The sequence below is a fragment of the Crocodylus siamensis genome, chromosome 2 (genome assembly GCF_052110815.1).
Source record: "Crocodylus siamensis isolate JL-2025a chromosome 2, ASM5211081v1, whole genome shotgun sequence".
Classification (NCBI taxonomy): Eukaryota; Metazoa; Chordata; order Crocodylia; family Crocodylidae; genus Crocodylus; species Crocodylus siamensis.
This window is the reverse complement of record NC_143396.1, coordinates 268,086,368-268,101,399: the sequence shown is the minus strand read 5'-3', so window position 1 is coordinate 268,101,399 and position 15,032 is coordinate 268,086,368. Positions and strand designations below refer to the sequence as shown.

The 15,032-nt window shown below is 40.6% G+C and overlaps 1 protein-coding gene across 5 annotated transcripts in view; it reads left to right on the top strand.

The window, feature by feature from the left end:
* DICER1 (dicer 1, ribonuclease III) overlaps positions 1 to 15,032 on the top strand; it is a 108,334-nt gene that overhangs the window by 74,862 nt on the left and 18,440 nt on the right. For all 5 annotated transcript variants that reach the window (XM_090033949.1, XM_090033950.1, XM_090033951.1 and 2 more), the window contains 7 exons: positions 1,670 to 1,849; positions 7,532 to 7,745; positions 8,164 to 8,317; positions 12,708 to 12,890; positions 13,155 to 13,260; positions 13,371 to 13,546; positions 13,838 to 14,627. In XM_090033949.1, the coding sequence (XP_089890075.1) occupies positions 1,670 to 1,849; positions 7,532 to 7,745; positions 8,164 to 8,317; positions 12,708 to 12,890; positions 13,155 to 13,260; positions 13,371 to 13,546; positions 13,838 to 14,627 (1,803 nt within the window). The remainder of the gene's footprint in view (positions 1 to 1,669; positions 1,850 to 7,531; positions 7,746 to 8,163; positions 8,318 to 12,707; positions 12,891 to 13,154; positions 13,261 to 13,370; positions 13,547 to 13,837; positions 14,628 to 15,032) is intronic.

Genomic DNA, 15,032 nt, shown 5'->3' with positions numbered 1-15,032 from the left:
AGGAATATATCTTGATTAATCAGATGAAGTATTTCTAAGGTGTATAAAATATATTAAGCATAAAATCCTATTCCCTAAGACCAGTGACAAAACATGTGAGCAGAAAAATTATGCTTTTTACCAGAAAAGCTGCAGAGAAGCCTAATGGCTGTCACAAAACCAGGTGTTCAAATAAATCTACAAATTGGCCATCCAAATTTCAACCAGTGTGATTTTTAGTTAAGAGATCTTTGTGGTCTGTTTTCTTTGCCAAAGAAGGATGGAGTGATTAATACTTTGCCCCTTTTTCAGTGTATGTAATTCAAGGGTGATCTTCTCATTCTGGAATCATTCTGCTGAGAAAATTCAGTGTAATAGATCTGGATCTTAGCAGAAAATGTACCCAAACTTATCTAAAAAAACGCATCTTTTTAGTAATAAAGTCTATAGAGCTGCCCACCTTGGCAAAGGTGGGCAGGATCTGATAGATATTCAATCTCTGTGTTCTGCAGTAGGGGAAACTTACTTTTTTCAGCATAGTTAGAACAGCTGTTGACTTCTGAAGTCATGTCAATTTAACTCAGCCAGCAGGCAGTCTGGTGCTCTTAGTGCCTGATTAGCAGGGATCCTGGTTTTCTGTGATTTAAAAAAAATCGCAAATTCTCTGGTCTTTAAAAAAATCACAAAATCCATGGTTAAAATTTAATGCCCTCCTATAGCCCCCCCCCCCCCCCATGGTCCTCCAGCCCTGCTTGTGTCCCTTGCTCCCCACCCACAGCCCCTGCCCTGCAGCCCTGCTGGTTGGGGCCCCAGCTGCCAGGGCTACAGGGCTAGGGACCCAGGTCCGCACCCCCCTGCCCCCAACTGAAGGCAGTGACTGCTACAGCAGGAGCATGAGCCAGCTCACCCCCTGCTGGCTGCCTCCTGCAGGCTTGGGCGGGGTAGTTCCCAGTGGCAGCGTGCAGTCCCAGGGGATGGAGGACCTGCGCCCTCCAGATCTGTGGGGCGGTGGGGACAGAGTGAGTGTGCGCTGTCCCCATGCACACAGAGGAAGTGTGGCCAGGGCAGCACAGAGTTTGCAGCAGTGGCCCCACTGTACCCTGCCATGCCAGTCGCACACACTGTGCTCCAGAGGGCCTGGGGGAGGGCAGCAGAGTGGGGAGTGCAGTGTTTGCAACTCAGGGTTTGCAGCTGGGCAGGGGTGAAGGTTTCTGGCCCCTTTTGCAAACCGGTCTTGTAGGCTGGAACTCAGCCAGAGTGCTGAGCTCTTTGCAAAAGGGGGAAATCAACAGGTTTCTCTTCTAAAAGGGAAAATCCACATCTTTTCTGATAAAAATGGGAAATCCATGGTTTTCTCTGTTTTTTCTGTGGGAAACGGAAAACCCGAAAACCCTTGTGATTTAGGACTTGTTTTTCCCCCAACTTTACAAAGTCAGATGGTGATCAGTTATAATGGGTCTTTTTTTTTTTTTAATAACTCAAAGGAAAAGTTTGGATAACTTAGGATAAATTTTGCATATTCTTTTAGGGAAATATCTTCAAATTAGCTTAGTAAAATATTTTTTAAAAATCTATCTGAACAAATCCTATACTAGGTTTGTTTAAGAAATGAGTATTTAAGTAAATTTTGCTGAAGTAGTCATTTTAATGTATTAACATTTTTTTTTATTTATTTTTTTTTTGGTCATAGATTCCAGAATGTTTGAGGGATAGTTATCCCAAACCCGATCAGCCCTGTTATCTGTATGTAATAGGAATGGTATTAACTACCCCTCTCCCTGATGAGCTCAATTTTAGGAGGCGAAAACTATATCCTCCTGAGGATACAACAAGATGCTTTGGAATCCTGACAGCCAAGCCTATACCTCAGGTAATGAACCTAACTCCTCCTCTTATGCCTGACAGTCCTATCACAGATTGTTCTTCACTAAAGGAGTAGAGGAAGGCCAGGTCAGACCAGATATAAACTCTGCCTCCCGGAATGACCTTGCATACTGAGTGTACTGTTACCATAGAACAGGGCTGGCCGACCTTCAGGCAACATAGCAGCATATAGGGCAGGAAGCAGAACAGGAGATTGGGCATGGATCACAGAGCAGGGGGCAGAAAGCAGAGCAGCAGATGAGACAAAGGAAGAGGATGGGAGTAGTGCTTGTGGAGTGTGCTGGGCTAATTTGTGGCACCCCTGACAAATAGTTGGCCTAGACTGTCATAGAACATGTTTTAGGCAGGTTCCTCCAGAATTTAACTAATTCCCATCAGAGTTTCTGTTTTAAGTCTTATGTTCTATGGTTCATAATGTTAAGTTCTTCTGAGGTAGGAAACATCTCTGCACCACCATCAAGCTTCATCTGAGCTGAAAATGGGAGATAAGGCTTTATTGATCATCCTGTGGAAAATGGGTGGAAGGAACCACAGTGGTCTGGTTGTTGGTGAACTTTTTGGCAGTTGTCGCAAACTAGCCCTGCCCTGAGTGCCACCCTGAATCCCTCCCCTAGCCTAATCTGCTGCTTACCTTCTCCCTGCCTGATCTGCTGTTTTGCTTTTTGCTCCCTACCATATCTGCAGCTTTGTTGCTTATCCCCTCTGTGATCTGCCAAGTGTTGTATACATAAGCTGCTCATGACACTGATCTAGTTCAAGTCCCAGGTGAAGACCACATCATCCCTGTCCACATCATCCCAGCCAGTTCTTTGTCTAACCTGTACGTAAAACATTCCTGTGATGGAGATTCCACAGTCTCCCTAGGCAAAATCCACTTCAGTGCCTAATCCAGCCTTATACTTAAAGTTTTTCTTAGTGTTCAACCATAATGTTCCTTTTTGGTTTTTAAGCTCATTACAACTTATCCTGACCCCTTTGGATGCAGAATTGTCTTTCCCTCTTTTAAAAAGTGTTTATGAGCTTGAAAACTTTAACCAAATAACCCTTGCATCTTCCTCGGACTAAATAATCCCATTTTCCAACCTTCCCTCATATATCATACTTTCAGGATCTCTCATCTTTGTTGTTGTTGTTGTTGTATTCCCCTGGACTCTTTCCAATTTGTCTTTGTCTGTTTTGAAGTATGGTACCCAAAACTGGACACAGTACTGCAGGTGAGGGTTCACCACTGCTGACTGTAATGGAAGACTTGCTTCCTGTGACTTGCATGTTACATTTGTGATAATACAATGCCATTATGCTGTTGGGTTTTTTTTAACAACAGTAGCACATTATTAACTCGCATTAAGCTTGCAGACTACTATAATCCATGAATATTCTTCTGTAGTACTGCAGTGTAGTCAGTTGTTCCCTAGTCTGTATTTGTGAATTTAAATGTGTCATCTTAAGTGCAATTGCACTTTACTGCATTTCATTAAGTTTATTTCAGAGTAATACCATGTTGTTTTCCGGGGGGGAAGATGAGCTCCATTACAGGAATGAGCCTTAGGAAAGTCATTCTAATTTCGCTAATGACCTACTATTCCTCCATCAGCTAGGACATAGGTCATGACCAAGCCAGTTACTGCCAATGGCCCTCTCTGCCTGTACTCTGTAAAACTTGCTAACCATTTAATAATGGAATGAAGGCTTTCAAACACGTTCATATTAGCAGAAGGAAATGGCAAATGCATCAGTGTTTCACTTTCAGGTTCTAGTAACTTCTGTATAAAACAAATAAAGATAAAATCTAGATGGAAACATCTGCTTGACTGTCTTCCCTGAACTCTCACTAGAGAGTTGAGCCCCTGAAGCAGGGGCATAAAGTATAGCACTGTCCTTTTTACTAGTGAGGAAAGGCAGAAGGATAATAAAAACTCCATGCAGAAGCCGCGACCTATAAAAGGGACATTGTCTTCATTAGTATCTGTCATCCTATAAGAAAGGCTTCAACTTGCTGAGTTTGATACCTCTTGGAAGAAATGCTGGTGTAGACTTTTCATATTACTCTGCTCTCAAGGACTTTTGATACTTCCACATCATGATAGGAGCCTTCTGCTTCTTTATCAGTCTTCCAAGAGAAGCAATTATTCAAACTCTTGAAAAAAATCCAAACTATTTAAGATTTTAGGCAAGTAGAAATTATTTTGGTCCTGTAGTCTGACTTCCTGTGCTATATTGATCCTTGAGCTTCCCTGAATTAGTCCTGTTTAGACCACAACATATCTTTTAGAAAAAACTTCCACTCTTTATTTAAAAATTTTCAGTAATGGAGAATCTATTACAACCCTCAGTATATTGTTCCTGTACATAATTATTACCATTAAGATTCACAACCTCTTTCTAGCTATCTTAGGGCATTATTAGGAGTAGACTTAGGGTAGTTTCATTTGGAGAGGGGGAAGTTGCTGTTCTGGAGCCTGCAGCCTCTGTTGTTCTATAACAGCTAGGTGTGCATAATCCTGTAGTATATTTATAAGTGTAGCAAAACCACTCCAACTTTAACACTGCTTCATCTGGGGAATAATGATGTTTAAAGACTTTGTAGCAATGGATGCATTGTTCTCAACATGGAAGAATCGGCTGTCTTTCAAACTAGTTCACAAAACGTACAAAAAGCAGCAGATAGAGAAAATAGAAAAAGAGTTCCTGCTATTCCTTCTCTGATCTAGAAGGCCCCTTTTGCATTTTAGATTAAATAGCCAAGAACCCACATTGCACCTACAACAAAGATCAGATCTCTTCAAGCAGAGATTCTGCTACATCCAAACTAGCGGAGCTCAGGTTTTGCCCCAGCACAGAAGTGTAGTTTGGCATGGATTTTTCCCTTAACCTTCTGTGTACCATATTTACCCAAATCCAAGATGACCTGGAATTTAAGTTGATTGTCTAGAAGTTAGATTCTATACATGAAAAATGTATCAATTTATTAACATTCTTCACGTGATTATTGGAGGGTCATTTTAAATTCACCCTCACTGCTGCGATAGGAATGCAATGGCAGGAGGCTAGGCAGTGGAGCTTGACCCTCTGCTGCCTGTCTATCTACCCCCACCACTTCTCCCCCCTCGCCTTGGGTTGCAACCTCAGCCGCTGTGGGCCTGGTGCAATCATGCTCCATGCTGTGGGAATGGAGCCTGCTGGAGCCAGAGCAAGGGTAAACGGGATGGAGGGAGGCAGGGCTGAGGCTGTGGTCTGGGAGGAGATGATGGCAGGGCAGGGTGTCCAAGGCAGAAGGTAGGGCAGGCAGCAGCTGCAGTTCCAGTCCCAGCCCTGGTCAGAGCTGGAGCTACAGCCACAGTGCTTGCTGGCCCCCCTGCCACCTCGTACTCAATTCCAAAATGAGCGGCTTTTTTCCCCTCCATATCAAATGGGGGAGAAAAACTCACCTTTGAATCTAGTACATATGGTATTTTGGCATCCAAGCCAAAACTCTGTTAGAAAATGTCATTCTTTGATCTAGTAAAAATTATTTTTGTGGGGCAAAAGGAAACAAGGGTGCTTAGGATAAGTTTGCCACTGATTCATACAGCGCTTGGCATAAATGGACCTTGGATGTCTGTATCAGTGATTCTCAGCCAGGGTATTACAGCAACCAGGAGTGCCTTGAGATCCTTTCAAGGGTGCCATGGAACACCATGCAATGTTAGCACTGGTAGGTGTGCAAATATCCAGATATTTCAAATAGGAATCATAGTGTTTAGAAACATTCTCGCCTCTTGTGATGTTTCTGAGTTCTTTGCAAGAATTTCCCTCTCCCTTTTTCTGTAGTCAAAAAATGAGTGAAAACTAAGATCTGACATTTTCCAAGGGGGTGCCTCAAGTCTAATTCTCCCAGAGTGCAAAAATATTAGTAATTGTCACAAAGTTTTGGTGGACTCAGTTACTCTTGAGTTGCTTGAAGTTCTGCAACCAAGCACCAGAGAAATGGGCTTCCCATAGATAGGTCTTCATTTGAATAAGTTCAGATGCTAAGGTGAATTGGTCTGACAGATAAAGCTAGTTAGCTCAAATTTTTAAAGCTTTTAGAATTATCCCCCTACTTATTCAAAAATCACGCTGCTGCTGCTGTGAGAAAAAATGTGTTTTTTATTACTCCAGAAATCTTTCTGTTGAAGATAAATTCTCTCTTTCCCTACAATGCTAGGGAAATAGTTATCCCATTATTGCATTCTAGCCCCTAGTACTTTTTTCTGAAGGTTATAACTTAAGTGGCATTCCTATTGCTGAAGGTATTTTTGAGCATATACAAAGCATACACTAGATTTATCCTATGCATTTTACTCTGTTGAAAATGCCAAGACTGCAGACCCCTGAAGCTCTGCTAAATGAAAGTTTTAAAATCCTATACCATTTGACATGCTAGACAGAGAATTTTATTTATGTGGGTTTCTATAACTTTACTGGGAAGGGGGAGAAGTGCCACCTTCACTTTGGAAGATTGGAAAAGTAAGATTCTGTTCCTCTGGAGCAGTGTCCTATGATTAGAAAGTGTTGGTAGACTGATTCCAACCTTCCTATCTTAATAGCAGGGGAACTTGCTTACCTGCCTGTTTGTTCTACTTTGATGATAATTACAATTCTGCTTACCCTTTCCCTCCTTTTTGGGTTCATTTTTTTGCTACTTCAAATTGGTTTACGAGTGAAGAAAGAAATTTCTTGCCTGGTAATTTTTATTCCTGTTAGCAGCTTTTTTCCTTATGCATGCAATCCTAGCCAGAATACATTTTTTGTCTCCAAAGCAAGACTGAGGCATAGAGCTCTCTTGATGCTGATTATGAAAACAGTACATTCCTTGGGGAGTGGGAAGACATTAACTCATTAATGGTAAGTGAGAAATGCTGTTTAACACAGAAAAAAATTGTCAAGTAAGAAATGTCTTTATTCACTGAACCTGCAAAAGGCACACTTTCTAACTTGAGGGTTAGGTTCTTGCCAATGTTTAAGTTTCCATCCTAGGTCATGGGCCTGCTAGAAGTAATGGGCGGTAAGGTTTGCAATTTTATTTATTTATTTTTTTAAAAACAAAATAAAATGTAAAGTTGCCAAAATATTTTGCTTAAAGGTTGAGGAAAGAACATTTTAAAAAAAAACAGACCAAAATTATAAAGCTCAGCAAAGACCTAAATATTCTGAAAAGTTTCTTTAGGGACTCCTAGCCAATTCAGTTGAGCTATAATTTTGTCTTTACGTGAATCACCAATAAAAAAAAAAAATCTTTTACAAATTGCAGGATTGTTTGCACGAGCTAGTACTTTAGCAGTGTCCCACTCCGATTGTTTCAAGAGATGGAGTCGTCATGTGGCTGTTTCCTTTTCAGGTCTGGTCTGCCTCTGAGCCTTGAGAGGCACAACCCACAATAAGATGACCAGATGTTCCAATAGTTGAAGTATTTAATTTTTTCTTAACCATGAAATTGTCTTTCAGCATCACATTGGGACCAAACCTAATGGCTTCCACTTTTATTTCCATATGTGTAAATTAATAAATAATGCACTTGGTTTAGATGTAGGTCTCTTACTGTGCAGCTGGCATATTTCTGCTCTGGAAGAGGGATATATGGAATTTTCTAAAGGATTTTTTTTCAGTCTCTAATTTATTTGATCTTTTGATTTCTCTGTTTACTTAGATTCCTCATTTTCCTGTGTATACACGCTCCGGAGAGGTTACCACATCTATTGAACTAAAGAAATCTGGTTTTATGTTATCTTTACAAATGCTTGAGCTGATCACACGCCTTCACCAGTACATTTTCTCACATATTCTTCGGCTTGAGAAACCTGCACTAGAGTTTAAACCTACAGAAGCTGACTCAGCCTATTGTGTTCTACCTCTTAATATTGGTAAGGATGGAGTTTCTTAAATATTCATTTTGAATTTGCATCGTAAGAGTGAATTAGTTACTTGTCAACTTCCAGTTATCATTTCACATATTCAGCATGCTAATAGTGTCAGATTTGATTCTGTTGTTTTCTTTCTTATCTTCACATCTTGAAATGCACTTTATTTTGTTTTCATATAATCTCCCATCAGTATGTTTTGGGTGAAGCAGAAATCATCTAAAAATACCTAGATTTATTGGTAAGAAAGAATTTTCCTCCAAAATATCGGGCAAATAGGAAGCGAACAGTGAGGAAAATGATCCAAGGTGTACAGGAAGTGAGGGGGAAAAAATGGCATGTTATAAATTAAAACGGATTCCAGTTTAGGAAACCCAGTAAAGTAAGTGAAATATCTTTTTTCTTTGCCTTGCCCCTTAAGTTGATGACTCCAGCACTTTGGACATTGACTTTAAGTTTATGGAAGATATTGAAAAATCTGAAGCACGTACAGGCATTCCCAGTACACAGTATACAAAAGAAACACCTTTTATTTTCAAGTTAGAAGATTACCAGGATGCAGTTATCATTCCAAGGTGAGTACCATATTGTTATAAGTAGTAACTTTATTAATAAATATTTGCCAATAAAAGTAAACGAATAATATGTTAGAGCAAAACAGTTACCTATATTTTACGTATACAGTAAACCTAAAGACACCTGATAATGGATTACATTACCTGAAATTAGGAAGTTATTGACAAATTTTTGGTAGGATTTATATCTTTGGAGATCTGTTCCCTACAGGTTACCATACCACTTAAACAATGTTCTTTTCCAATAGAAAGTTTACTGAAGCTATTTTAACTTGGGGAGATGAGCAGACGTTTCTGTCTCCAGTTCTATAAGTCTTGTCACAAGAGTCCCATCACTGATGAATGAGAGGAGATTCTAAATTACTCCTCTGAGACTACAAAAAGAACTGATAATAAACTAGGTTGGATTTTTTCCTGCAGTAGACTTCACTGCATGGCAGCTATATTTGCTGCCTTAAACCAGGCTTGATTATTTAAAATCTACAGCGTAAAGGACAAAGTACATTTTTTTCCAATTCAAAATCAACTTTCATATTAACATATGGATGCAATAGCTGGAAATCTGCCAGAAGTGCAGATGTCTAAGTACCTTTCAAAGCAGGTGCCTCAGAAAAAACTCCTTGCTATTAAATCAAATGATTTTATAGCAAATGCCAAGATTTGTGAGAGTACAATGTCCTTTATTTCTAAAGTTATCTTGAGAAATTGGAAGTGTAATGTGTGAAGAATGAAACTAGAACAGGACTGCTACTTAAGAACCAGAAGAATATATTCAATAGGGGCTGAGTACTTTTCTACCCACCTGGTGGCCTCCTTCCTGCTGGTTGCTGTAGTAAACAGGAAGGTCAAGCAGCTGCCCTCTGCTCCTAAAGAAAGATAGCCCAAACTTTCTGACCTCTCTTGTTTCAAATCTTGTAACTTGGTCTCTAGTTAAGTTAGGTTATTGTAAGCACTGCTTGCCAGTTGTCTCTTTCAGCCAGTTACAGATGGGCTCCTTATAAGTCCATCAGACTCCTTACTAGAGGACCAAAAAAGCTGTTTTGCCCCTCAGAGAGAGACGTGCAGCAGTGTTAAAACATCTCTGCAAGCAATCTTGGATGCAGTGGGGACTGGCCGTACCTTTTTTATGATGCAGTCTTATCTGTAGGCTGTTATCTTTTCAGGAAAGTGTCTGCTAGGTATGACGGTGACAGTACCCCTGAACTGGTGGAAAGACTCAATTTGTGCAAGAAACTGCTGTTTGTCACTTCATACCCATCAGTCACGGTCACAATGGGTATCTTCCTGTTGGGATGGGGAGGCCATATTGACAACTTCTAGGTGCAAGTCAGCTGGGTACTACAGGGATGAAATTTCATATTGCCCTGGTACAGCTCATTGTGGTACAGAGAGCATGCCAGGCTTCCTACACCAATACAGCAATGTTACCATGGTGCTCTTGTCAATCTGCATAACATGCCTGTATTGGTGTAGGAAGTCTGCGGGTAGTCTCCTTTCCCTCCATGCCTTGTGGGCAGCCCAGTTCCCGCCACCATGTGCACAGTCTCACTCCAATTGTGACTGGGCATGCCATGCAGACAGCCTCCCTGCTCTGCTGTTGTGTGCAGTGTGGGCAGCCCAGCTCCCTCTCTTGCTGTGTGCCCAGCATGAGTAGCCTAGCTCCCTCCCCTTCTGTGCACACAACACATACTCCAGCTGTCCTGCTGCAGACACTGCACAAGCAGTTTCCTCCCTCTGTTGCACTCATTGAACAGGTAGTTCCCTCCTTCTACTACTGAATACAGCATACTGCACATGCTACAGAGAGACCCCAGCCCCACCTCTTTGCTCCCATCTGTACTGCCCCCTCCCTCCTTTTACCAGGAACAGGGTCAGGAAGTGGAAGCTGGGGAAGGAAGGGGAGCTTGGAGACCCCAGCTGCCACTGCATCAAAAGCAGGGAGGGGAATAGCAGCTGGGCAGGAGCCTGCCAGCTGCATGATAGTCCCCAGTTGGACAACCCCGATCTAGATAAGTGGTGTTCAATTTATGGTCTGTGGACCAAATTGAGCCCTTAGGTCTGGAAACTTGATAGTAGAGGAGAGGTGGCAGCATTAATTGGATGCTGTGACAAGTAATGCTGCCACTGCTTTCTTGCAGGAGCCCCATGAGCCAGATGATGGTTTTTGGGGAGCCCTGTGGGCCTGGTGACATAACCTTGCAGGCAGGGCTACTCCACAGTTGGATCCGGTGCTCCAACTCCCTGCTGTATCTGGCCCTGTGCCACCAATCTGGGCTGCAGGACCAGAAGTTTGAGCACCACTAATCTAGATACTTGCTTACTACATCTCACCGCCTGTGGGTAATGGAGGACTCTTGGATATAGAGTCATAGACACGCTCACACCAGAAAATACACTTATCTGGTAAAGGAGTTAAGGAGGGAAGCATCTTCATATTGATTCCTCTGTTCCCGTTCTGTTGCACTGTGCTAGATCTTAAACATGCACTCTTGTCCATCAGTTTAGTCAAGAGTCCACCTACCTTCCATCTTGGCCCACAATCTTCCACTTGAACGCTAACATGCATTTTCCTACCCATCAGTGTTCAATTCCTTAACAGACTGTACAAGATCTTCCCCCCAGGTAAGTGATTTTTGTATCGCAGTGGGACCTCAGTGTGGTTCTTGCCTCTGTTGTTAAGGGTAGCCTTTGAAAACAGCATTGTGCTCCTTGCTTTCCCTCACCATGATGATTACTTTCTTAGTGATATTTACCTCACAGGAATGATGGGTAAATCTTCAATCTACTTTTATCCAAATAAAGTGTCCTTGAGGACACGCTTCAAGTTCCTGCTGAAAATAATCGTTGCATTACAAGTCAGTCAGCAGATCAACTTGCTGGTATTCTTCAAAAAGATGGTCCTCCAGTGCTCAAGCTTTCCTATCAGCACTGATTGTGAAAAGAGCTTTGTTTTTTCAGAAACCGAGCTCTTGGGGGTACACTGATGTCGGTATAGCCTGTCCGATTTTATATCAAGCCATGTCAAGCAGTTACAAGACTGCTAAACTGAAACAGATTAATGTAGTCAGGACTTGTGTCACTAGAACTTAGACCAGTCCCATAGCCTCCCTGTGCAGTGGCTCTATAACTGATACCTGAAGGGTGGCTGCCTTTGTAAAGTTGTCTCTCAATCGCTGTTTGTCTGGGGACTCCAAGACTGCCTCCAGGAATATGGGCTTTACCACACCCACAGAGACTGTGTATATGGATAGTCACTCAAAAGAGAAAGTTACTTACAAGCAACTGCTGTTCTTCAAAATGTGTTGTCCATGTGCACATCTGTATCCCACTGTCTGTCTTTTTCTCAGAATTGTGTGCAATTTAAGAATTTACACTTGAAAGAGAACTTGAGAGCAAGAAGCATGCACCAGCCTTTATCATTTTGGTGTAGTGCACTAGGAGGGAAAGGTCTGTGGGTACCGTTGAGGCAAAAAAGTCTCCAAGTGTTATGATGTATGAGCATCTACAACAGGAGTACATATGTTGTAAGTAACTTCTCCTTTGTACAGTGCCCAACTGATTTCCAGTCTAACTTGAACAATGGGCATCATTGTGATACAGATAATCACTGTGAAAAGACTGGTAAGGGAAGGCTGCTTTAGCTTTAAATATCCAGTTTCCGAGACTACAGAATCAAGATGGTGCAGGAGTGTAGCAGTCTTGGTTTCCTTTTTGGAACAGGAATGAAAGATTTATTAAGAGAGATTTTACTTAATTTAAGAAGGCTTCTCAGATTTTTGGGTAGGGATGGAGAATGGTATATGCATCAGACCAAAGACCCCCAAAATACACACCATTTCATAATTTAAAAATTGATCTCGTCAGCTAGTAAGTTGTGCAAACCAAACTGTAAGCAGGCTAGTTGCTTTAAGTTAAAGAGCAGTAACAGACTCCTTTTGGGGGAAAAGCTTAGCAAAAGCACCCGTTCTAATATACAATAGCTAGAAGGCTACTTTTGAGCATTTGGAATTTGTGAGGTAGAGCTCAAGTTTGGTTTTTAATTAAATAAATTTCTAATTTTTTTTAAAATGCTGACAACCTAATATGCATATTCCATTATTTACAAAGGATGCAATACATCCTTTTATTTAAATAGGTCATTTTGATTCCTGTTTCTTCACAGAACACTTGTATAGATTTCTGAGCTGATTTTTTTTTTCTGTTCTTATCCTGTGCTTATTTCTGTAGTTCTTGATCCAGTACTCTTTTAATTTTCTGTACATAAGAGCTAATTCTTTGAGTTTATTTGACAACTTAGAAACATCTGATCCAATGAAGAATTTGAGACTTCAGTGAAACGTTTTACTTGAAGTACATATTATGTACCATACTGTTTTTTGGTGTTTTTAAGGTATCGAAATTTTGATCAGCCTCATCGATTCTATGTAGCTGATGTATACACTGATCTTACTCCACTCAGCAAATTCCCTTCCCCTGAATATGAAACGTTTGCTGAATATTATAAAACAAAGTATAATCTTGACCTGACCAATCTCAACCAGCCACTGCTGGATGTGGACCACACATCTTCAAGGTAATGAAATCAATATAATGTGCATTTGTGTTTTATTTGTACAGTCTTGAAACAGTTGTTATAATGTACCATTTTAGTTTGTTAGTTAACTTTTGGATAACATTTTGAAGGCTTATATTTATAAGTAACTGTTGATTTTTGGTGGCTTTTTGAGTGCTCAAGTTGTCAATGAAGATGGGTATGCAAATTCATTTATCATTGGGGAAAATTTAAGTCATTTTTGCTTAATTACATTAAAGAGAAAATTTCCCAATTTTTTTTTAGACTTAATCTTTTAACCCCTCGTCATTTAAATCAGAAGGGGAAAGCTCTTCCACTAAGCAGTGCTGAGAAGAGGAAAGCTAAATGGGAAAGTCTGCAGAATAAGCAGGTAATGATTTGCTTTCTAGTCTAATAGTGCATTCATCTCGCGTCTTTTAACAAATACTTTAGACCTCTGAAGACTATAGGTAAAAATAAAATTCTTTTCCTCCTTCAAAGATATTGGTTCCCGAACTCTGTGCTATACATCCTATTCCAGCATCGTTGTGGAGAAAAGCAGTTTGTCTCCCCAGCATACTTTATCGTCTGCACTGTCTACTGACAGCAGAAGAATTGAGAGCCCAAACAGCCACTGATGCTGGTGTAGGGGTTAAATCACTTCCTGCAGATTTCAGGTATCTGTTTTTCTTTCATATGAATTATAGAAATGCTGCAAAAACTCTGAAAATTTTCAAAGCTGCAACAGTCTAAAATTGATCTACTACATCTGTTCCATGTAATTTTTCAGTTAAGGAAAATAGTATTGAATATTTGGATTGTTGTAAAAAATGTTATATGCCGAAGTTGTTGTTATTTCTTTAAAAATATTCCTCTTCCTACACCATGTAAAACATGCATATAAAATTGTTCTCTTGCTGTGTGAACATTTTTAAAGGCTTTAACAAAATTAACATTTATCTTTGCAGATATCCGAACCTGGACTTTGGATGGAAAAAGTCTATTGACAGCAAATCCTTCATCTCTATTCCCAGCTCCTCTTTAGCAGAGAATGAAAATTACTGTAAGCACAGCACAATTGTAGTCCCTGAAAATGCTGCACATCAAGGTGCTAACAGAACCTCTTCTACAGAAAAGTATGACCAAATGTCTGTGAATTACAGAACATTGCTCAATGAGTCACCCAGTAAACTCCAAATTGATGTCCCAGTAGAACTTACAGCAATTAATGGTGTTTCTTACAACAAAAATCTTGCCAATGGCAATTGTGATTTAGTTACCAGAGACTTTTGCCAAGGAAATCAGCTGAATTACTGCAGGCAGGAAATACCTGTACAACCAACTACCTCATTCCCCATTCAGAATTTATACAGCAGTGAGAACCAGCCCAAGCCCAAGCCCAGCAATGAATGTACTCTACTGAGTAATAAATACTTTGATGGAAATGCTAACAAATCTACCTCAGATGGATGCCCCAAAATGGCAGTGACCACCAGTACTTCAGAAGCTCTTAATCCCTCAATAGACGGAATGGATTCTGAAAAGAGCCCTTCCAATGGGTACTCCTCAAAAACCCTTGGTCCTAACCCTGGTCTCATTCTTCAAGCTCTGACCCTTTCAAATGCTAGTGATGGATTTAATCTGGAACGGCTTGAAATGCTTGGCGATTCCTTTTTAAAGCATGCCATCACCACATACTTGTTTTGCACTTATCCTGATGCTCATGAGGGACGCCTGTCATATATGAGAAGCAAAAAAGTAAGTAGTAATAATCCATAACTATGCTGCATAATGCTGAGTGTAATACATATTTTGTTTGTGGACTGAATAGGTGACACGATGCACATGTTAACAGATTTATAGGTCTAAAGGTAAATTTCTGCCTACTGTGGATAGATGTGGTACTATGTATGCTAGGAATATAATTACAGGATCGTGGAACCAGCACTAGCATCATGTTGACTGACACAACTTTTTGCTACAAATTTCTAAACTTAAACTTCTTGTTCATTACTTTGGGGCTAGGTACAAACATTCAAAAAACCCAAGGTGGAATCATTCTGAATTATGCAGTTTTCTGTAAACAGAATGGGTTAGATAGGTAGCAAAAGAACACACATTCACCCTTGCTGGGGTGAGGGCGCAAATCTTAGACCACTTTCC